The sequence below is a fragment of the Rhinolophus sinicus genome, chromosome 17 (assembly GCF_057876585.1).
Source record: "Rhinolophus sinicus isolate RSI-liver-muscle chromosome 17, RSI-T2T, whole genome shotgun sequence".
In the NCBI taxonomy this organism is placed as follows: domain Eukaryota; kingdom Metazoa; phylum Chordata; class Mammalia; order Chiroptera; family Rhinolophidae; genus Rhinolophus; species Rhinolophus sinicus.
Window position 1 is genome coordinate 189,090,399 of NC_142517.1, and position 23,351 is coordinate 189,113,749.

Consider the following 23,351-nt stretch of genomic DNA (forward strand, 5'->3'; position numbering starts at 1 on the left):
CTGCTGTGTTGGCAAGAACAACACAAAAGGGACCGGGGGGGGGGGGGGTACTGCGTGAGGGGATTTCTATGTTCTCTCTTTTTTTCATTTGGGATCATGGGCCAGGGGGCTCTCATTCTCTCTGGCATTTTCGACTTGCCCTCACTAGCTCCAGTGAAAGGAACTGAAGTCAGCAGAGCCATTATGACCTTGGAGACAAAGGGCGCACTTCTCATCCTATGCAGCTCTCTAGAAATACATTACATGCACAGCATTTTGGAATGTTTGCCTATGGAAACTGCTGAGGTGAGGTTGGTGGTTCCAGCTGGTGTGACTCGTTTCATTCCTATGAGTTCAGAAGGACTTGAAGTGCTAAAGGCAACAAAAAATCCTCTCATTCTAAAACAATTACATTTCCTAAATTACCTCATCAGTATTATATGGCTTTGATAACAATATTTTGCACATGTTTATGTAGGGAAAAAAGATTAGAACATTGTATGTATATACCAATGTCAGTCATGGTTATGAATAAATGGCAAGATTATGGGTCTTAGTTTAATGTTTCTATTTCTCCTTTTCATTGTTTTCTGTTGACTTCATTTTGTATTATAAATGTATATTACTTTCATGAGTTGAAACAGTAAAATCAATTTTTAAATACATAACTTTGAGTTGATGGTGAAAAGCAGAAACTTTTGAAAATAGGCATATTTTGTCTTGTGATTAAACACATCTTCTTGGGCTAAAATAAAGAGATGTCCTGAAAATTAGTATCATGATTTGCCTGAGTTTTCCCTCCCTGACGTGTCACAGAGCCCAGATGACAGCCTGAAGTGCTTTCTGCCACCCTATTGATTTAGAAGCACTCCTCAGATACGCAGGGGTGACTCCAACCCCCAGCTCATCTTTTGTCATCCCTTGTGTATGTAGAAAGGCAAAAATCAAGCACCTGTGTGCTTCACGCGACCCATGAAGGGACTCTAAAAGGATATGCAACTGGAGCTAGCAGTATGTCCACAATGCCATTTGTGAAAGTCCTGAGGCAGCAGTAAAGCAAGTGTGCAGATGTTAAAAGCAGAGACAGCAATAGCCACAAAGAAATAATGTACCCTTGCGACTAGCAGCACTACACAAAAATAACTGGGTGAAGTCCTATGAGGTTAGACACCTGGCAGCGTACCCAGGGACCATAGATCACTGATATACTTCTCTGTCTCACGCCTAATGCAGCAGGTCTACTGGTAAACCTCAGTTATAGCCATAACTGAACCAGTATGGGAAAGGCTGCATTGGTCTTTCCAGCCACAATCCCACATCAGAACACATTACCATCTTCAGCAGAAGTCAACAAACCACACGTGTGTTTTTGCACACATTAAAAACAAACAAACGAAAAACTGTTCTGCAGAAAGCTGGCACGTGGAAACCTTAAGAAAAGTATAATCTGTACTCACATTCATTTGGTCACATTGTTACTCAAATATTCACAAGCTTAGGCGTGTGCCTAATCAGCATTTTGGAAAGGTACTGAAAGACTGGAATATGGTCTTTTCCTCCTACTCATGACAGTCTAGTAAAAGAAAGCCTACACTCATTCTTCTTATAGTGCTTTTTTGAAATGTTTTTAAATGTTTCCATATGAGAACATAACAAAGGCAATCAATGACAGATTAATTTTATTTTGGATAGAAACTTCAGAAAATTGCCTTCTATTTCATCACTCTGCAATATTCAGTGCTAAACAAAATGTGCTACAAAGCCAGCCTGCTCTGACATAGAAATTCTCTGTATTCTTAGGATTCTCCAACTAACAGTCTTCCACTCACAATGAAGTAGTGCAAGATACACACATTTTTTAAGTCAAATGTAGCCATACAATATGATTCTAAGAGAAGAAAGTTTAACATCTAAAAATAATACTTCCGTGCAGTTTGCATCAAAAGCTAACTGTAAAAAAGGAATGTATTGTCAAGAGGTGAAGTTTTAAGATGATGTTTCTTTTCCTCTCCCAGAGACTTTATTACAAAGCCCCATGGTGCAATCCCAAGTTTCTAAGTGACCTGCAGAATAAAAAGATGATTTTGTTATCAAGCATGTCAATTCAACATGGACACAACCATCAGCTTTCAATCTATAGGGAGTTAAGGTCAAATATCAGATACTAAATTGTTCAAAAAGATGAGTTAAAATGAATATAGGTACAAAAGAATTTCCATGGAACTGTTCTGAGGCATCAACTAAGAACAATATGTGATCCCACCCTGGATTCTGTACAGAAAGAAAGAAAAAAATAAGGACATTGTTGGGTCCTTAAAAATTTGTATATAGACCATAGATTAGATAAGACTATCAAAGTTAGATTTTGTAAAGTTCATAACTATACTGTGGTTATTTAAGAGAATGACTTTGTTCTTAGGAAGTACACACTGAGGTATATAGAGGTAAAATGATATGGTAATATAACTTCAGCTGACTCAGAAAAAAAGATATATCTATAGACAGAGAGAAAGAGACAAAGACAAAAGGAGAAGGGCAGAGACAAAAAATGATATAGCTAACAGAGCCAAAGGTTAACAATTGGTGAATCTGAGTAAAAGGTGTATGAGGGTTCTTTGTACTATTCTTGCAGCTTTCCTCTAAGCTTGAAATTATTTCCAAATAAAAGAAAATAATAAAGGTAATGCTTTCTTTGATAACCATACTCAAAGCGAATCATGTATTTGTCCCTTAGCAGTTGTGTGTTACCCTTGCAGCATCTTATTTTGAATTTCTTGTATATTGCTCTGAACTTTTACTTAAATTGCCCTCTCTCCATTTCTGCTAGAGGGGTGTTGAAGTCTCCAAGTAGAATAGTGAAGTCATCTGCTTCTCCTTGCAGTTCCATGAGGTTTTTTTTTTTTTACCTCATGTAGTTTCTTGCTCTGTTGTTGAGTACATACATGTTAAGGATTGTTATGTCTTCTTGGAGAATTGACCTTTATCATCATGCAATTCCCTGTCCATTCCAAATTCATTTCCTAGTAATCTGCCCAATATTGACCCTGTCCTAGCATAAGGTATTGTTTATACCTATTTTGACTAATAATGTGCTATTAATACCAAGACAGTATAAAGGAAATATTTAAAACTGTTTGCCAGAATACTTGGATGTTTTAAATGTAGTTTCTCCTTTTCCTTTACTTTATGAAGAAATTCAGTGGCTGGAAATAAATAGAAAATTCTGAATACAGCATTGTTTCATCTTAAGGTTAAAAAATTGTTTATTAGCTAAAAGACATGATGTAATATCCATAAACCATAAAGGAAAAGACTAAGAAGCTCAAGTATAGAAAATGAAAAACTTCTTCAAACAATAAACTGTGAAACATATTTGTATACATTTAATAAAATATTTGTCTCTTACTAAAAATATTTATTTCTTTAATTTATTTCTTGGTTATTTCTAACAAATCAGTGAGACATACATGTATGCATATTTTTATATATATGTATAGTAATATTTGAATATCACAAGAAATATTAACAATGGTTATTTCTGAGTAGTAGGAAAGGTATGTGGGGGAAAAGGGGATACTTTTACTTTTTACTTATAATTTTTGTATTGTTTGAAATTTTTACTAAAACCATGTACACCCTTATTTGAATCCACAGAATAACAGCTGATTAACTTGTGAATAGCATTTCTCAAATGCTAAAAGGTAAGAGTGGTTAATATTTATTTATGGTTTACTCTGTGCAAGCTACTGTTCTAACCTCTTAACATGCATAATTTCAGTTAATCAACCCAACAATCATCCCATTTTGCAGAAGAGGAAACTAAAAAATAGAGAGGTTAAGTAACTTGCCTGAAGTCACGCAGATAGTAAATAGTGGGCTTTAGATTCAAACCCAGAGCATCTAACGCTAGAGGCTAGACTTTTAACTACCATATAAGTAAAATACTCCCAAAACATCTGGTATCAGTTTGGTCCGGTTTATGTTTTTAGACCTACTTTGTTCTTTGACCGTGTGTCCAAAGATAAATTTTTGGATGATTTTTGTTCTGTGGCATTTGCTTCCCTTGCAGAGCTGCTGGTGGCATTTTTATTCGTTGCTCCTCTTCTTAACTTCACACCTAGAAATACATGTAGTAACCATATCTGCACAACTTTTTTTTTAAAAAAATGAGTCTACCCAAGTTCCCTTCCAGAGTGCTTTGGTCCCATCGCCAAAGTGTCTGAGAAATAAGACTTCCCTGATTTCGATAATGGAGGGAAATCAAGTCATAAATGCTCCCAGTTCTTTTTAATTCAACCAGAGAGATCCGATTACTATAACAACTTTGACCTTACTTTGTGAATTTCCCTCCCAGTTTTACTTTAATTTCTCTAAGCAGATGAAAGTGAACAGGCTTACTCTGTTTGTGGGCATATTCTGCTGCCTTGGGTGCCGTTAACATGGCAAAAGGATGCAAGGAGAGGTGGAAAGGTGTAGCATGGGGAACCTGAAAGGGAAAAAATGCTGCTTTTAAAAGCTGCACACACTTTGTGCTGTTAATGCCTATTAGTTACCGCTCTTGGCCTGCTGACCCAACCCATAGTTCTTAGATGTTACTACAGTCCACTGGTGAGGCTCATGTTTCATTCGTCATGCACATTCACGAACTGCCTTCTACTCCCTCGCTGGGTTCTCTTTACCTAGAACACCATTTCACACACTGGTGCTGGTGCTTGTGCTTGTCAAATAGTTCCCTTTACCTAGAATAGCGATGTCCTCCTTTGTTGCCTAGAGGCTCTTACTTTGTCTAGAGGCTCCTACCTTTCCTTTGAGGTGTAGCTCAAATGTCACCTTTTCTGAGAAACTTGCCCCGACATCTCAAGACCTCAACTCTCCCATGCTGGCCTCCTGCCTCCCACCCCACCCCCAGACAGAATGATTGACTTGCTCATCTGTGGATTCAAAGCATGATGTCACATAGAACAAACCAAGTGTGTTATAGTTAGTTACAATCCACTGTCTATTGCACTACACTGGACACTTCTTTAGGGCTAGAACTGTTCCTTCCTTCCTTCATTCAATACGTTTCCATTGAGCACCTACGATGGGCCAGGCTCTGTTTTAGGAGCTGTAGTTAGTAAGACAGACAAAGCTCCTGCCTTTCTAGGGTCGAGTAAGAAGAGACAAAAAAACTAACTATTAGACAACCAGGGTGATTATACATTGTGATAAGTTTAATAAGTAAACTAAACAGATGATGTGTTAGGGAGTTACTGGGCAGCCACCATTTCAGATGGAAAAGACAGAGAAAGTCTCTAGAAGGAAGCCATGTTTCAGCTGAGACTGGCAGGATGAGCAGGAGCCAGCCATGGGAAGACCTGTGAGGCAAACGGAACAAGAAGGACTTCTTGGAATAAGCTTGTGCTTTCCACACATAGAAAGGAACCCTGTGTGGCTAGACCATAGTGAGAAAGGGGAAGATTGTAGAAGAGGCTGAAGAGGAACGAAGAATCCAGATCACGTGGGTCCTTGTTGGTCATGGTACAGAGTTATACATTGAAACTGATTCCAGGGAGCAATGGAAGCCATTGAAATATTTTTAAGCAGTATTGTTACAAGGTCTGATTTAGGCTTAAAATGAAAAACAACTGCTATGTGGAGAATGGATTGGAGTGTGGAAGGCGGGAGGCTGGTTAGCTAATTTAACCTTTTATCTCCACTGCCTTAGAGAGTGCCTAGCACATAGTAGGCACGCAAATGTTATTGACTAGCTCAATAACTATGATTCTAGTCAAGGCAATAGTGGTTAACAGCATGAACTTTGGTGTCAAACTGGCTGTATTTGAACCCAGGCTGCACCATCTACAAAATGAGTGATATTGGGCACGTCATTTAACTTCTCTGTATCCATTTCTTCGTGTGATAATAATAATACCAGTACCTAGCTTATAGAATTGTGGTAGGGATTAAAGAGTTAGCATATGTAAAGTGCTTAGAATAGTGTGTGGCACATAATACAATATAGTAGCTTTAAATTTAATGATAATAATTATTATTACTGATATCTATCATCATCATTTTTCTCCCTGACTCAATTCTCTCTATTGCATAGTTACCCATGGCGGCAACGTGGCCACCACCTCCCCCATAGGATCCAGAGAATGGTTGAGTGAATTGCTGACAAATAACTAATCAGAGCCAGGAGGCCTAAAATAATTAACATCTCACTGCAAGATAAACAATTTTCTGCCTCCTCACTGATAGAGATTCAGGTTTTATATTTACAGAACTCTTATTTCGAAGGAGTAAAAGTTGATTACACAATTCTCTTTATGTAGGCATTTGAACAAATATTCCATTTCATCAGTAGGACACTCTTGTATGATATATAACTGAGGCAAACAGCAAACAACAAGGACAACAAAACAAATAATTATTTTTAGATTTAGTAGGGCAGTAGAAAATTTTCTACTCTATTTTATCATACAAAGCTCTTAATGATCACACTTTTAATGATCAAGTCCCTACATAATTGGTATCCCTTTGAAGTAGGTAGAAATTTGTATTTCCACAGGAATTTGAGCTCAACGATCATTGTGTAGTTTATATATAGATGGGGTATTTGGGGACTTTTTTTTTTTTTTTTAAGAAAGGGACTATATTTATATATTATTTTGTAATTGCAACAGGCATGACTGAGCAGAGACCTAGAAGAGGCCTGTGTTCCTGACAGCTCTGTGGAGCTGTGGTACCAGCCCTGGTCTGCCTACCTCCAGAATCCTTTTGCGTGAGAAGTAAACATCTGTTTTTCAATATTACTATGGGTTTTCGGTTGTATCCTACAGAAAACATGTATTAAACAATAAATGAGGATGTGTTTGTTCTCTTTGTTGATAGAACAGATAGAGCCCCCTTAGCAGGGGCAGTTCTAAAATTGACCTCAGTCTTTTATTCAAATGACAAAAAATACTTATTGAGAGTTTACTTCATATCCAGCATTGTAAAGAAGTAAACCTAAGCATAAACTGTCGCCTTCAACCTCAAGAAGCACTTAATCTATTCAGAAAGCTGACCCTAAAGCACAGAAAGTAATTGAAAGGAGGCTTTATACAAGTATGGGGCAATTATAGCTATGATAATAGTCCTTTAGGATAATGTATGCCAGATACAAGAAAAAGAGAATTGGCGTGAACACACAATGGGATTTATAGATGATGTAATACAGAATTGTACACCTGAAATCTATGTCATTTTACTAACAATTGTCACCCCAATAAATTAAAAAAAAAAACAGAGAGAATTGGCTCATATGTCATTCTTTTTTTTTAGTGGTTAGACATTTATATAGCTTATGCAGTGCTCCCCTCAGGAAGCCTTGTCATACGTCGTTCTGCTGCATTTCTGCACTTAGAAGACACAAGCTTCCCACGTTCTAGTTTCTCTGTTTACTGAAGATAGAACCCAATGATTTTAAAGGTCATTTCCAGCTGAAATAGTCTCTGAGTCCTGATGATCTGACGATTCAGGCAAGCAGTTAATGTAGCTTCCTGTGTGGTTTATATACAAAAATATTTAAAAGTAGGATGCAATTTAAATCCTAAGCTTAGAGTGAATCATAGCTTCTTTTTTCAGTTTAATGTAACTTACTCACAGCTTCATTGTATCAATGTAAAAGTGTTGTTATGATTGCTATTTCTTGATTCAAGTACTTATGGAGGGCCAAATTATGTCCAAAGCACATTCAACAAAAATTTCTTCCAACTGTAAGGGGAAGGGGGAGAAGATGAGCTGTGTAAAATCCTTTTCCTTTTTCCCTCTTTCTCCATTAAATGGAGCTGAAGAATATTTTTATTGCTTGCTTTATTTGTTGAAGGAAGATTTATGCTTATTTTTTCTTCAACGTAAAATTAAGTAGGACCGTTTACATTTATCTGAACCTAATTGTAAATAACTCCCTCTTGTGTGAGGTCCTTAGTTGATTTCTTCTATGGATCCAAGGTCCTCAGCAGAAACATGACTCCTTATCATGAATAAAACCTGAAGCTAATATTAATAGAGTAGTGAACAACACTCGGCCTTTCTGTCACCAGGTGGCAGCAAATAGTTCCGAAGAAAGCCATCCAGCCTATGCACAGTACCCATATTGTATCATGTGGCCAATTCTGGTGGCTGGAAATTCTACATAATCTGATTAGTGTTCAACAGGGCTTTAAGGTCTTGTTGGGGAGGATTTTAGCTGTTGCTTGGGAGACATTTTATCCAAAGGAATCAAAGGTCAATCAAATATATAAAGCAATTAGAGAAGAACTTTTGGCAATAACTATTTTTTTTTTGAGCAACCCATCTCCTAGTTAAAAAGTTTGAAATTGTTAAGCCCCAAAGACTGTTTTAGAATAGCTCTTATAATTTGCAATCTTTGAATTGCCACATGAGAGGGTCTGGTATTCCTTATTTAAGATGTGGAGGAGCTCCCTGAGGGCAGCAGATGTGTGGCCACAGGATAAAGCCCTGAGCAGGGAGGAACTTGGGAGGCCCACAGAGGTAGATGATCCTGACTCTTGTATTTGTAGCTCAAATCATATCAAACACTTTGTGATATTTCATTGTCTAAAATACACAAAGTTTATGTTATATTAATAATACACATGGATGCTTGATGAGCTATTTAATTTTTGAATATTTAGAACAGTGGTTCTCAACTAGCTGTGATTTTGCCTCTTAGGGGGCATTTAGCAAAGTCTAGAGACGTTTTTGGTTGTCATGACTTAGGGGAAGCTACTGGCATCTCATGGGTACAGGATTACCCAGGGATGCTGCTAAACTTCCCACAAGGCACAGGCCAGACTGACTCCATCCCCTACACACAACAGAGAATTATCTGGTCTAAAATGTTGAGAAACCCTGATTTAGTGGGACATAGAGGAAATCAGATACCCAACCCCCGAATATCAGAACCTTAACTGTAGCTCGTATTTTGAGGTTACCAGGAGCCAAGCACTAAGGGCTTTACGGGTTCTAAGTCTCTTCATTGGCCACAACAACCCCATCTTCTTGTTCCTCTTTTTGCAAATGAAGTCGAGACTGACAGATCTGAGAAGACTCGTCTAGCGTTATTCTGCTGGTTACGGAGCTGGGGGAGCTGGGGTTCAAACCCCAGCCGCCTGCCTTTGGAACCCTTGTGCTTAACCATTGTACAAAGTGTCTTTCATGTACACATCAATAAAGGAGCCCACACTCATCCACTGCATCAATAAGCAAACGCAGACCTTTGAAGGAAAGTCCCTTCTACGAGTACATTATCTATTTCCCTTCAGCGCTGCTCATTATGTAGTCTATGTGCACAGCTGGGCTTTTTATTATGGGTCACTGATGGTGAGGACGGAGACCGTGGATAGCAGAACAGAGAAGGTGACGAGTCAAGGCTCTTTAATGAATAAGTGAGTGAACAGATGGATAGGTAGAGATTGGCTGGCCCCCCTCGAAACATCGTGGCTTCCCATTCTGGCTCCTTTAAATGAACCTGGCTCATCCAAGTTACTCAGACACCCATGTTCGCAAACCTTTTTGATTGATATCCTGGCCACTGGAGGGGTTCACAGTGTCATCCGCTCCAGAATGTCATTGTCCATATTTGCCCTCTGGCCACGTGAGTCAAGACCAACAGATCAGAAATGCCTGAGGCCTGACCTAGATCTCCCCAAGGCAACAGAAGATGGTGGTGGTGGGGGAAGCACAGTGACTGGAAACAGAGGGGTTTGGAGATCAAATATTTATGTGTATGTGTTGGGATTGGGAGCGGAGAGGAAGGGGAGAGGAGGACAACCTGAAAGGAAGAAAGCCACAGAAGAAAACAAGCAGGAATGTAACAGTATGGTTCACTTGGATCTCCAAGAAACCCAGAGAGCTGGGCTTTTTTTAAAAGCCAAGGGCAGCTTAGTTTCTGAACAGTATCAGGCCTGGGGTGATATGTCAGCGCCAATATAACATATGGGAACTACGAGAAAAGCAATCTTGTCTGGCTTGCTCACCATTATATTCCCTGCATCTACAGCTATATTGAATGAATGAATGAATGAATGAATGAAGTTGAGACTAGAGTGACCAGGGGAACCTGAGTCTCAGGACTACAGCCAGGTTACATGTGGATTCAGATAACAGGACAGTTTGCTTCAAAGTTATAACTCTTAGTAAATATTTGGCTCCTGAGCTGGACCTGGTGGGCTCTTGACTTTATTCAGCCGCCCTGTTTGCAGTATGGTCTACGGGTAAAAGAACAAGGGAGGCAGATGCTCCTGTAGACATAGCCCTGCCCCTTCCCTGCTCTCCCTTCCAAATCCAGTGGGGACATGGAAAGCAATAGAAGGCCTGGATATGAGGGGTGGGTTCTCCCTGCTTCCTTCCCTGACTCCCTCCTGCTACACATCCCTGCCCACCCCATTCTCCCTTTCCTGTTCCTCCTTCTAGAGGCATCTAAAGCTAAAGGGATCAGTAGTTCACCTCTAAGTAGCAGCCCATATGTACATGTTTATTAAATGTTCACACATTCATAAATAGCAAAAGCTGAACTGACCGTAAAGATCATTCAGAAAACTCTATCTTTTTAAAGGTCAGTATATGGAAGTCCAAAGAGGGAAAGGGACCTAGGGTTCCGTAGTAGTGGAGTCAGAACTCATACCCAGGGGCCTGGACTCCCACATCAGTGTTGCTTCTATTTCAGTGATTTCAAAGGAGTCTGATGGGAAGGAGAAAAGTGGCAGCAGTCAACGAGATAATTTAACATGAGAGCGAACCTTGTAGATCTTGTCCTAGTTCTAGATGTTATGGTACATTGTACAAGAGTAGCATTTGGACTAACCAGATCTACGTTACAAAAAGTATAAGTGAAAAATTCTGTTAATCAGAAACAGAGGCAGAATCTAGACTCTAAGCCTGGTGCTCTATTTGCTGCCTCTACTCAGCCTTATGCGAAAGACATTTGTAATTACAAATACAATACAGTCCTCTATCTTAGGAAAGCATTTTATAAACATTTATTGGCCAATTAAGATATGAGTACATCTGGTTTTGTCCATTTTTATTTAAAACTGTTATTTCATGCCTGAAAATACAACATTATACCTGCATCAAATAAAGAAATTCTCTCTAAAAATCCCTTATATTGATAGTCTCAGGTCACCCCTACCTTGGTAGCACCAGAATTGGCAGAAGAATCAGCCCCATAAATTTTAAAGACTTCCTCAATTGGGATGCTGTTCTGTTAAACAACAACAAAAATATGTATTATCATATCACTGCTTTTCTTTTATTACAAAACAAAACTATTATAGCTTCAGTATGTCTTGTATGGTGCCTGAGTGGCACAGGCACCGAATAAATAACTTCTGAATAAATGGAAACATCAGAATATCCAGATTCCAATTATTTATGTGTTTCATCTGGTTTTTTTGTTTGTTTGTTTTTGTTTTTATTCCCCTTGAATAAATGTTTTCATAATACAAAATAGAATTCAAAGTCTTTTTAGTACATCTTTAAAAAAATGAAACATTTACAATTAATAAATCCTAAACATTTACAAACATTGGTTGAAAAAGAAAATAAATATGCATTAATAGTACATTGTGCATAGGAAATATACAATCTCCATATATGCACATAGTGTTCTTTTCCTTACCATTAAGATTCCAGCATAAGATGATAAAATCATTGCTTCTCTTTCTCTATGGTTTGGATATATGGGTCTGGCACGGAATGACCTTTTCCTAAGAGGGAATATGAATAAATACAAATGTTTTATTCTTGTTGTTTTTGATACCTGCTGAGGTTGTGATAATATATAATAGTCCATAAATAATCTCCTGTATCTGTGTGCTATGTACTTGTTTACAAAATTGATATGATTAATCTGCCATCAGTAAAGTACACATTTTGAATTTTGAATCCTCCAACAGTGGTGATGAACTTGCCCTCATCTATCCATGGATTTGCAGTTATCAAACATTGTCAGACTGGTCATTATGGTGGACAGTTATGGTTTTGCCAACCAGGAACTTTTACCTTCTTGTGGCAATTTGCTTGGGGGGAACTGCCTCATGCTACTGTAAGCCTCTGTGCTTCTAGGGAAGCAGACAACACCCCTGGATTCCAAAGATAGATAACAACTGTGAACTAAGCTAGTCAGCATCCCCCACTCCACCACCAGACAAGTCAGGGCAAACAGAGCCATTGAGACACAATTCTGTGATTTAAAAATAAAAGTCCATTCTCTCCTGAACTGAACGTTGCAATAAAGTGGGCTGAAAAGGAGTAGTGTCCACACAGAAGAAATAGTCAGGAGGCAGGTCCACTGACGACATGGTTTGAGTTTTGAATTGAGTCCTGCCTAACGCAGACCGACCCATGGACTCTTCAAACAGAGGCAATAAATCTCTCTCCACCTCCTCCTCCTTTTTTTTTTTTTTCCTTTCCTTAAGTCTGTTCAAACTGGATTTTCTGCTTCTTACAACTACATGCTGATACAACCATCCAGGACCAGGTGTGTGTCCTAAGGTCATGAAAACAGAAAAAATAAGAGACCTTTGGAATAGTTATTCAATTCTGGCCTCAATTAGTTTCACGTTCTTACTAATTGAGTGTGTCTGCCTGGCCTACATGGAGAAAATGCCAATAATCCTGGAAAGGAAATTATTCTGTGATTCAAACAGCTCAACTCAGGTAACATTCTGATTAAATGCTTAAGAAGTTGTGTTTGATTGTCCTTATGAAAAGATTGCAGCCTTTAACTACATAATTGGCCATCTCAAAAAGCATGACATGTACATTATAAAGCACAGTCATGTTTCTAAGGAGGAACATTCTATGCAAGAAAGATTTTCATCTGATGGAAACAATTAGCAGGCCGGCACGGTGGCTCAGGTGGTTGGAGCTCCATACACCTAACACCAAAGGCTGCTGGTTCGATTCCCACATGGGCCAGTGGGCTCTCAAGCACAAGATTGCCGGTTCGACTCCTCGACTCCTGCAAGGGATGGTGGGCTGTGCCCCCTGCAACTAACAATGGCAACTGGACCTGGAGCGCCCTCCACAACTAAGACTGAAAGGACAACTTGACTTGGAAAAAGACCTGGAAGTACACACTGTTCCCCAATAAAGTCCTGTTCCCCTTCCCCAATAAAATCTTTAAAAAATAAAAATTAGCAGAGATGCAACATATGTAAACACATATGTTTTACAACTTCCCCAAGTTGACAACTGTGGGATTTCTTCAGGTTTCTAGAAGGAGAGAGATACTCCCCCTGCAGTGTTTTCAAATCAGAGTGCCTCATTGTAGAAGACGCTAGATAGGATTTCCTCCGTCATTATTCATAGTCACAGATTTAAAAAACAAACTATTTCAACTTACACTTTCTCCCACTCCAGCCAAGTGAGGTCTTCTGAGCGATGCAGCCACTGCAAAGCAACACTGATGGCCAAGTCATAGTGTGCCTGCAGCAGGAAGCACAGAGAGCAAAGGAACTGGCTTAGACATTGGCCAAAGCACTTCTTGGGCCCAATGACAGTGGCACTGCTAAGCCTAGTCTACTGTTTTGTCAAATCCACAATGGTGAGGATCATCAGCCCTGTCCAGGAACCTGATGCTCGGACAGAAATCATTAGGCTGCTCCAGGCATTCCATTTATCTCCCACCAGGGCAGTTGTTCTGGGTTGTGTGGGTCAAAAAAGAAAGGGTAGCTTCTTAGAAGCGATACTAAACTGGGAATCTGGGCTCAAATCTAGGTGCTGCCAACAATTTCTAGTATATCCTCAGGTGAGCAATTGGTGTTCTCTGGGCTTCCGTTTTCTTAAATTTTGAAATAAAAAAAGGTGAAGGTGGAGGAAGAGGGACCCAGAAAATAACTTATAATTCTGTGAGTAGACTGACAGAAATGCGCTCCCACGGGCAGAGGGGAAGTGGTGTGTCCACCTGGGGAATCCTGGGAGGCTTCAGAGAGGAGGCCATGGTAGAGCTGGGGCTTGAAGGATGCGGAGAATTTCTGTAGATGGAGAAAGATCTCCAGGTTGGGGAGCCAGCTTGAGTTAGACCTGACTAAGTGACCTGCTAAGAGTCCCAGAGACAGTAAAAAGCGGAGGACCAATTCGAATGTCCATTCCTTTCCTCACCCCCAGAAAAGGGAAGGTTGGTTTGGTTTTTGTATTTTAAGATGGGTTCTAAGGTTCTATCTAATGCCAACATTCTCTAAACAATGGAATTATTTCTATTTCTTCCAGGGACTGAACCAAACTGAAAAGTGAATCCAAAAAAACAAAAGAAGAAGGAGGAGGAGGAGGAGGAGGAGGAGGAGGAGGAGGAGGAGGAGGAGGAGGAGGAGGAAGAAAGAGAGAGAGAGAGAGAGAGAGAGAGAGAGAGAGAGAAGAAGAAAAAGAAAGAAAAAATAGACAGTGATCCATTGTTGAAACTTAATCCAAAGGTTGATGCATGGACCAGCAGCCCTGACATCACCTGTTTGCTCATTAGAAATGCAAATTCCCAGACCTCCTGAATCACAGAGCCTTGTAATAAGACCGCATTGAAGTTTGAGAAGCAGTTAATCTAATCAATTTAATCTCTCCATTTAATGCATGCACGGAGAAGCACTTTAGAATAGCAAATGCTTATTCAGCTACGGGGAAGTCAGACAGGGAGAGGGGGTGTGGGACGGAGAGATCCTCTCTTCTTTGTTAGGGCAAGAATAGGGAAAGCTGAGGGTTTACTCATTTCTTTTGAATTCATTCTTTACACACTTTCTTCCTTTATGAGAAGTAAACTTTTATTCCATAACATGAACCTGAGTTTCAACCTGAACAATAACACAAAGAATTTTAGGACTATTCAGTTCTTTGGTTTTTGTCCATTAATGCAAATGGTAAAGAAAAAAGTATTACATTTGAGAACTACATGATAGCTAATCCTGTCCAAAAAATGTTAACATCTTCTATGTAACATTTATCCTTGCGCTCCCTTAGCTTTTGAATCTTTTCTAATAGCAAAAGTCCCAGGACTTTTATTTTCTCGTTCTTTTTGCTTTCAGTTTAATGAGTTGAAAAGCCCATATGGAGAATGCTAGGATGAGAAGATGAGAAAGAGAACATTCTGGGGGATCATGGTTCGCCTTATTATACACCTTGGATCCTGGTTCTGTCCCCGTCATACACATATAACACAAATGTGACTCGCACCCGCATGCCTTTTTTTTACCATATCATCTAGAAAGGTGAGTTGCCTTCTTCTTTTTGGGTCAAATTCATTTTCCCGAAGTCTGATGCCAATATAATCTCCCCTTAAAAGCAAGAGAGTAGGATTGAACCATTGGGAATGACACCAGGGCTCAGTCTGCAGGAGATGGTTCCTGCCCAGTCCCTCCCTCCTCTACCAAACACAAGAGCAGTCACGGATGGCTCTGGTAGCTGAGTTCATATTTCATTTGGATTTAGATAGCGATTCCGCAGTGCTGCAGACTCAACATGTCTAACCACCATTAACTGAAATCACATTTATCCAAACATTAAACTCACATAGTCCAAATAGAATTTATAGGAAGGCAGGGAGTATGATAAATCCCCACATGCAGAAAAGGTTTGACAAAACTGAAAGGATTGAGACTCACTGTTAAAAATAAAAATACCCTTGCTGCCCGTGTTAAACTTGGGCAGAATGTCCAAAGTTGATAACTTCAATAGGTGATATTTTGTGCAAATGTATTCTTTTGCCCGAAGACTTTTTCCCATTAGACTGCAGATACCCTTAGGAGGAGTTATGCATAAAAACATATTAGTAATTCCACTTTAGTGTATCCTTCCTTGTCAGATCTTTTCAGAACAGTGACTTTTGATAAGGCAAGGAGAGAATAAAGATAGAAAGGGTGCTATTTTGGGAAAGTCGGGAAGAGGAATGGATGCAGGATAAAGGACCCTGGGGTCACTGAGGTCTATCTCCGCAAATCTCTCAAGTTTACATAAGGCCATACTTCTGGTTGTCAATGTCTTTACCACTCATTTTGGGCAAGTACCGTGTGGGGGATATTTGTTTTTGGCTTTTAAAAGCTCTTCTTCTAAGTCACTAAGCTTTGTAATTCCAAGGTACTTTATTTAAAGTAGCCTAATGTATTCTTTGGCTATAAAATTGTATGTATATCACTTTTGAAATTCCAGTTCTATGTGGAGGAATTGGCATTCTTGATTACGGTTTGTTCTTTAGTATGTTGGCCTCCAAACACATACATGTAAACATGTGTGGATTCAAACATAGTTTATGCTAGCGTTTCTTAAGGACTTGTTAAAGGATAATTATCTTAGTTGGCCAAGAAAGGACATTTGATGGGGACTGTGACATGGTCTTTGATGAAAAGGGTATTATTGTTATGCCTATAGGACATATGAAATACAATATAACCCTTTTTCCCTCCTTTTTATGTGGCCTGTGACTTTCACCAACTTCTTAACAAAGTATCAAGTCAAAGAAAAGCTAGCAGAGGAGAACAAATTGTTTCCATGGGAAAACTTAATATTTTCTTTGTTTATTTAAAAAATAAAGTTCAGATGGCAAGAAAAAGGAAATGAATTATTGAGTTGAAAAGACTGACAATAAAAGAGGCAGAGGCTGCGATTTAAATGCTGAACCCTTGGATACATTTTTCAGAAATCTCTCCTACACCTTTGACCAGCAGGGCTGTTTCTAAGGCGCACCCCACCCAGCACAGGCTGACTAAGCTGTGGGCCCAGATCTTAGGCTCTAGAATGGGGATGCCTCAGAAACACACGCTGCTGGCAGAAACATCCTCCCAAGAGATTCAGCATCTGGCTTTGTGAATCCCCTCTGGCTGGAGACAGGGGTCAAATCATCTGGCTTTCTCTGATGATGCAGGAATAGAATCGTCCTTAGATTTTTAGCATCCTGCCAATATCCAGACCATCTAGGACATAAAACCCAGCAACTGCTGAGTGACATAAATGAAAGTTATTCTCAATCATACTTACAGGAGCTTTTTCATTTCCTTCTTCAGGAGCCTTCTTTCCATGATTAAAGGCTTAGCCAGCTGAGCAGGTATCTGCAGCTTACACTGCACCTAATATCCTTCGGGAAGAACCAGCCTCTCTAAGCCTACAGCAGCAAATCAGAGAGAATTTGAATAAGGGATGCTGTCACTCCAAATACCAGTCATGGAGTCCTACGCTCTGGAAGGGATCCGAGAGTGTGCAGAGCTCGGGCCTCTTAGCCAGCAGGTTCCAGGTCAGAAAGCTGTCTGGAGGCCAGTGCACTGTACCTTGAGTTTATCTGACACCTCTTCTTTCTTCCAAGCTTTTCCAGCAGTCATCATTTACTTATCCTTGCAATAAACTAGCAAGTAAAACAGACATGGCTCGTGTAATAGTGAATGAGGCTATTTGGGCAGAACCATCCAAACCTGGGTGGCCTATGATCTGAATGTGTTTGAGTTGTGCACATTCAATATAGTGATTCCCAGTGAATCCACCCTGGTACAGTGGCTCATAATGGAGTTTTCTATAGAACCCATGTACAACTTCCTGTGGCCAGGAGGTCAGTGAAAGAACATGTGGTGATGGCAAATGTGAGGCCATGTCTTTAATCCCACCCCCACACTGAGCCAGAAATTGGAGTTTAGGTGATGGCATTGAAACAGGGCCCGGTTGGGACCCCCACAAAAGACGCCTTGGCCTTGCCTTTCCCTGCCCTAGAGCTTAACAACTGATCAACCCCCTCCCTTCACTTTGAGGTTGGAATGTCCCCTGTCCCAGTTCCTGAGTTTAGGATGTCCTCTGTCCCAGTTCACTGCTTTAGATAATGACCCTGAAACTGATGCTTGGTTATTAGTCACAATGCCAGCCCCCCACCCCCCTACCACCCCACCCCCTAGTGTTTGCTGATTACAATCTCTATGGCCTATCATTCTTTCCAGGTTACTGTCATCACTGCTCCTAGGTAGGTGACCACTTAGAGAGCCGCATTGCCAGAGGGGAGGCTCCATGCAGACCCCCCCCCCCCCCAACATACACACACACCATCATGTAGTGTCTGGAGGAATGCCCAGATTTTCCCTTAAATATCCCAGGCTAATCTGAGAATGTGAAGGCAGTTTTTGGAGGTGTTAACTCGCTGCCTTCTCAGACCACCGGTGCTCTGATAATAAACGCTTATTCTAGGACCCAACTCCTGTGTCAGTCTATTGGCTGAGCGGTGCAGGCAGCATAGGCCCTGGACTTGTTTGGCCTCTGGTTTCAGTGTCAAAAGGGTTCTGAAGTCACAAAAAGGAGTTTCCAAAAAAACATTATCACTATTGAATGGGGTGCCCAGGGAGGGGTATAAATGGGATGGCAACTATATCTGCAATGTTTTATTTCTTAATAAAAGGTTTAAAGTAAATTGTAATGGTTAATTTTATGTGTCCGTTTGGCTGGGCCACTGCCCCCAGATATTTGGTCAAATGGTATTTTGGACGTTTCTGTGAAGGTGTTTTATGGATGTTAATGTTTAAATCAGTGACTTGAGTAAAGCAGATTACCCTCCATTATGTGGGTGGGTCTCATGCAATCAGTTGGAAGCCTTAAAAGAATAAAGACTGACCTCTCCCAAGCAAGAAGGAATTCTGCCAGCAGACTGCCGTTGGATTTCAACTCTTCTGTGAGTCTCCAGCCTGCCAGCCTACCTTATTAGATTTTTTACTGGCCAAGCCAGCACAATCACATGAGCCAATTCCTTAAACTAAGTTTTATGTACATATACACATCCTGTTGGTTCTGTTTCTCTGGAGAACCCTAATACACAAATATCAGAAAAATGTTAATATTTATTGACTCTGGGATTATAGATTCGTGGATGTTCATTATATTACTTTCTGTACTTTTGAAATTATGCATCTGTTTTTAAATTGCTACTCTAAAAGTGATTGGGGAAAAACTTGAGAAACTTTTTTTTTCAGATGGTAGCAGCTAACCATTAAGCTTCATATTATTCAACTCTCCAAGAATAAGCAGATGGAAAACAGGATGCCACAAGATGATTTAAATGAATTCTTCACCAGATCAGCTGAATTATATTGGCCCATTCTTGCTGCTGCTACATCTGCATCAGCCTTGGATGGGATATGGAAAAAATGAAGAGGGAGAAGAAAGAAGTAGCATTCCATTGGAAATGGATTAACTATAAAGACAGTAATATGCTCTCTACAGGAGAATAAATCCGGAGAGAATACTGCAAGCCAGAGAATTGGCCTCATGGCCCAGAGAAGGAAAAGTGTTGGACCTGGGGAGGCCAGATGCCGGGATATGGTGTCCAATCCCCTACTGACTGGTGTGGCCGGTCAAGCCCTTGGCTCCTCTGCACCCCAGTCTCAGATGTCATCTAAAACATGATGAGCCCGATTGACATAACTAAGAGCACCTTTTGCCCTAACATTCTACAATTCCACAAAGGCTAGCATGTATTATCATTTTTCTAATCCAATAAGTTGGAAAAACATTTGTTGGTAGAACATTTGCCCTACCCCAATTCCTTGACTGGTGTGTGCGTGGGGTGGGGGCACTCACTTAGCTTCCATGCCTTTTTAAAAAGCAAAAAACCAAATATATGGTGACGGAAGGAGAACGGACGTTGGGGTGGTGAGCACACAATGTGAGATATAGAGGATGTATTACAGAATTGTACACCTGAAACTTATGTAACTTTACTAACCATTGTCACCTCAATAAACTTCAATGAAAAAAAAGCTAAAACCCGTAGCATTTGTTTTAACCCATTCTTGTTTTGTAATTCTGAGTCAGCCCTTTGCATTTCAGGCTTACAAATGACAAGACTTGCATCTCTTGGTTGCTGTGACAGCTCCCTCTTAGACCCACCTTTCCTCCCCATTACCTTTCAATATAGCATAATATGCAAAGGTTTACAGCTTTAAAATATGTGCCTCTCCTTCCCCCAAACCACTAGGCTGGAGGTCCGGAGACGCTGGGAGGCTACTAACTAGCTGTGGCACCATGGACAAGTGAATTTGCCTCTCAGCGTTTTTGTGTTTACTCCTCTGTAAAACAAGCATTGAATGGTTGGACAGATCCCTTCTAGCTATAGAGTTCAGTGACTGACATGCATTGAGTAGCTAGGCCTGGTTGAAAGAGAGGGACATTGGCAGAGACCCTATTCAGTTTACATTTGAATTCAGCCAGTCACCCTTCTTTTCTGTCTATAGAGCTTTAATGAAAACAAGACCCTGGCTGGAAAGACACACAAAGGAGGGACTGGAAAGATGTCAGCTGTCTCAGGGATTAGTTGTTTCATAGAAGCCAACCCCTACAAAAGGCACAGCCCCTTTTATATGCCCTGAAGAACATCTGCACCCCTACATCTCTCATGCTATGTTCTATCAGATGCCCAGCTCGTAAGAAGTTTCCCATTTAGAATCTCTCACCAACAGGAGACTGATTCCTGTGCTTTTGTTCTCTCCCTGCTTCTGGAGGCCTGCGTGAGCATCCGCTTGGACTAGTGTTCACAGGCATCAGGACCACAGATGCTTTTTCTGTGGTTGCTGGGGAACGGTGACTGAATAAAAATAATTGGTTTTTTAAATACACCCCCAACTCCCCAACTGGAAGGAAAACGTTATACATTTGGGACAGGACTGTGATCCTGACCTGGAGTTCACGTATTTTTGTTACTTGAATAGGCTTCAGTTTCCCATCTAAATGATTAATTGGAAAGCCGAGAGGATGTGAGAAGTCCACCTCCTGCAGGGTGTTTTATAGCACTTGGCTGCAGATCCAGGAGTCAAATGGCCGAGCAAGGATTTCTGAGGAAGGCAGTGAGCCTCTGGCTCCTTACAGGCCGAGGGTGCCCCAAGCACTTAGGGTGATTCTACTTATCGCTACAGACACAGAGCAATGGAAATCCTGAAGAACCACACCATGCTTCAGGCTTTCGCTAGGTCTCTCCAATTGGTTCCTCATCGTAAATACTTCCTCTTTTGTTTAAAGCTTGTCGATGGTTTCTGGTTGTTCTTAGAATAAGATCTACACTCCTAACTATGGCCTGTGAGTCTCCTCCATGCCCTGGAAGGAGGCAGCTTGTTACTCTGGCCCATCTGGGCCTGGCAGTCTATCAATACCACTTAATCCTCATTTCCACGCCTCTCCACCGACCAAGTCTCCTGGTTACCTCAGATCTCAGGTGTTCTATCAGTGACAGTAAAACTCTAGATTTGGATTTTTATAGATGAGTTGTTCACACCACACTGAATTTATATTGTACTCAGAAGGTTCCAGGCTTTGTGAGCCTGAAGGTTATACAATTTGAATTTCATAAATGGAAGAAAAAGATTGCAAAATTTTGAATAGAAAATTAAATGTTTATTTAGAATCATTAATCACAAGTTATAAATTTTAAAGAGCTAACAAATACCACAAACATTAAAAACGTAGGGAAAAAAATCACAATATGAATATTATCTTTATTATTAGCTGACATATCCTAAAATTCTTTTTTTCTTGCATACTCTTTGATTACCTCTTACTGTGACAAAGATTTTGGAATATTATTTTCTATTGAGAGATTGGAAAGACAATTCAGTCTTTCCTCTACTGTGGCGATTTATGGTTTATTTTTAATTATACATAAAATATTAGAATAAACATAAGAATTGTTTTTCAGTTTACTGACACTATATTGCTAATGCCTCTTCTATATTGTTTTTCCTACTCAAGAGATGCTATACAATTTCCTACCCAAGAGATGCTCCTTGTACAAAGGCGACCCCTGGAAAATTTTAGCCTTGACCTTGCTAAATTTGTTTACCCCTGCCTTCCCATCAGGCCTGCTTCCCCACCCCTACCTACCCCCCACACTCCAGCCACTTACCTAAACATTTTTACTTCCAGGCTGCTTACCTAAACATTTCTTTTTTTCTTTTAGTTTCAGGTATACGAAACAATGTAATAGTTAGACATTTCACCTCTCACAAAATGATAACCCCCCTTCCCCAGTAAACATTTCTTACTATCACTTTTGCCAATGAGCATGCAGGATTCTAACTTTGTCAAGCCTTTTCTATTTGTCTCTAAATTTTAAAAATTAAAGCTACGTATTTAAAATATGTTTGTAAACCTATTCCTCAATTAAGTTTGCAATGATTTCATTTGCATTGTGTTGGCCAGAACACACAAGTTGTCACTCTAAAAATATGGGTTCTAGAGTCAGACTACCTGGGTTTGAATCCTACCTCTGCCACTTGCCATCTGTGCAGTTACGTTTACCCAGATGGCCACACAGTTCTCCTGTACCTTCCGCTTTTCTTAAAAAGGGATACTGACACTACTCTCATTAAGGTTGGGAGGCAGGGTGTTTCTCCCCTTGAATCTGGACAGTCTTGTAATTATTGTAGAAGTGAAACTGTGACTTTCAAGACTAGGTTTTCAAAGACATTCATGGACTATTACTCAGCAAACTATTAATACCCGCGTATTTGGATGGATCCAAAGAACATCATGTACAGTGAATAAAGCCAATCAAAGAAGGTTACGTAGTGTATGATTCCATTTATTTAGCATTCTTGAAATGATAAAACCAGAGAGATGGAGAACGGGTAAGGGATGCAAGGAGACAGGTATGGGGGAGGGGAGGGTGGGTGTGACTATAAAGGGAAGCACAAGGGAGTCCCTTTTGTAGAACAGTTTTCTATGATGATTGTGGTGGTGATTATATGCATCTTAACATGGACTCAAATTGCACAGAACACACACACACACACACACACACACACGAGGCATATAAAAACTACTGAAACAGAGTAAGTTCATAGTCTAGTTAACAGTATTGTGCAGATGTCAATTTTTGGTTATGATACTGGTCTATAGTTACAGCTGATCTCTCCCCTTTGGGGGAAGCTGAGTGAAGGGTTCATAGGACTCTATTACTATATTAGCAACTTCCTGTTAGCCTTAATTTTGTTTAGTTTATAAAAATTGTTAGTCACAATTAAAAAAAAAATATTAAGGTGACACAGCTTTTCCCTGTCTCCTTAGGATGCTTGCTTTTGGAGCCTAGCTGTAATGCAGTGGGGAAGTCAATGCCATATGAAGAGGACACGTGTGGGGTTCTGGGTGACAGCGCCACCTAGGTCCCAGCCAACAGACATATGATTGAGGAAACATTCAAGATGACTCCGGACATAGCCATCATGTGACCGCAACTGTATGGGAGGCCCCAAGTGCGAATTACTAAGTGAGAACTGCCTAACTGGGCCCGGCTGATGTCTCGACTCGTGAGAGGTAACAATAAAATCATTGTTATTGTTTGAAGCTACTAAGTTTTGAAATAATTCAACAGATGACCAGACATCATCAGTATGGCCTGGGCACCT

General features: G+C 40.2%; 1 protein-coding gene across 2 annotated transcripts; it reads right to left on the reverse strand.

Moving 5' to 3' along the window:
- Positions 1-1,641: 1,641 nt before the first annotated feature.
- Positions 1,642-17,150, reverse strand: C17H2orf80 (chromosome 17 C2orf80 homolog). 2 transcript variants are annotated; one of them, XM_019726935.3, is made up of 8 exons: positions 16,969-17,150; positions 15,191-15,272; positions 13,358-13,440; positions 11,630-11,717; positions 11,141-11,212; positions 4,378-4,465; positions 3,975-4,096; positions 1,642-2,042 (listed from the first exon to the last, which is right to left on the reverse strand). In XM_019726935.3, exons 1-8 carry the CDS (start codon positions 17,007-17,009, stop codon positions 2,034-2,036), a joined length of 585 nt encoding a protein of 194 aa, XP_019582494.3. In that variant the 5' UTR covers positions 17,010-17,150; the 3' UTR covers positions 1,642-2,033. The 2 variants fall into 2 exon arrangements, with proteins under 2 accessions (XP_019582494.3, XP_088649872.1); XM_088793746.1 differs by lacking the exon at positions 1,642-2,042 and adding an exon at positions 2,049-3,182 and having other exon boundaries at positions 16,969-17,143.
- Positions 17,151-23,351: the final 6,201 nt, after the last annotated feature.

What these genes read in the sequence shown, in the direction of transcription:
- C17H2orf80 (XM_088793746.1), bottom strand. Translation starts at nt 17,009, where the DNA reads ATGGAAAGAAGGCTCCTGAAGAAGGAAATGAAAAAGCTCCT. An exon ending in TGGCTGGAGTGGGAGAAAGT is followed by an intron (nt 11,718 to 13,357) that starts GTAAGTTGAAAT and finishes ATTCCCTCTTAG; the next exon opens with GAAAAGGTCATTCCGTGCCA. An exon ending in ACACACGGTCAAAGAACAAA is followed by an intron (nt 3,183 to 3,974) that starts GTAGGTCTAAAA and finishes ATTTATTTCCAG; the next exon opens with CCACTGAATTTCTTCATAAA.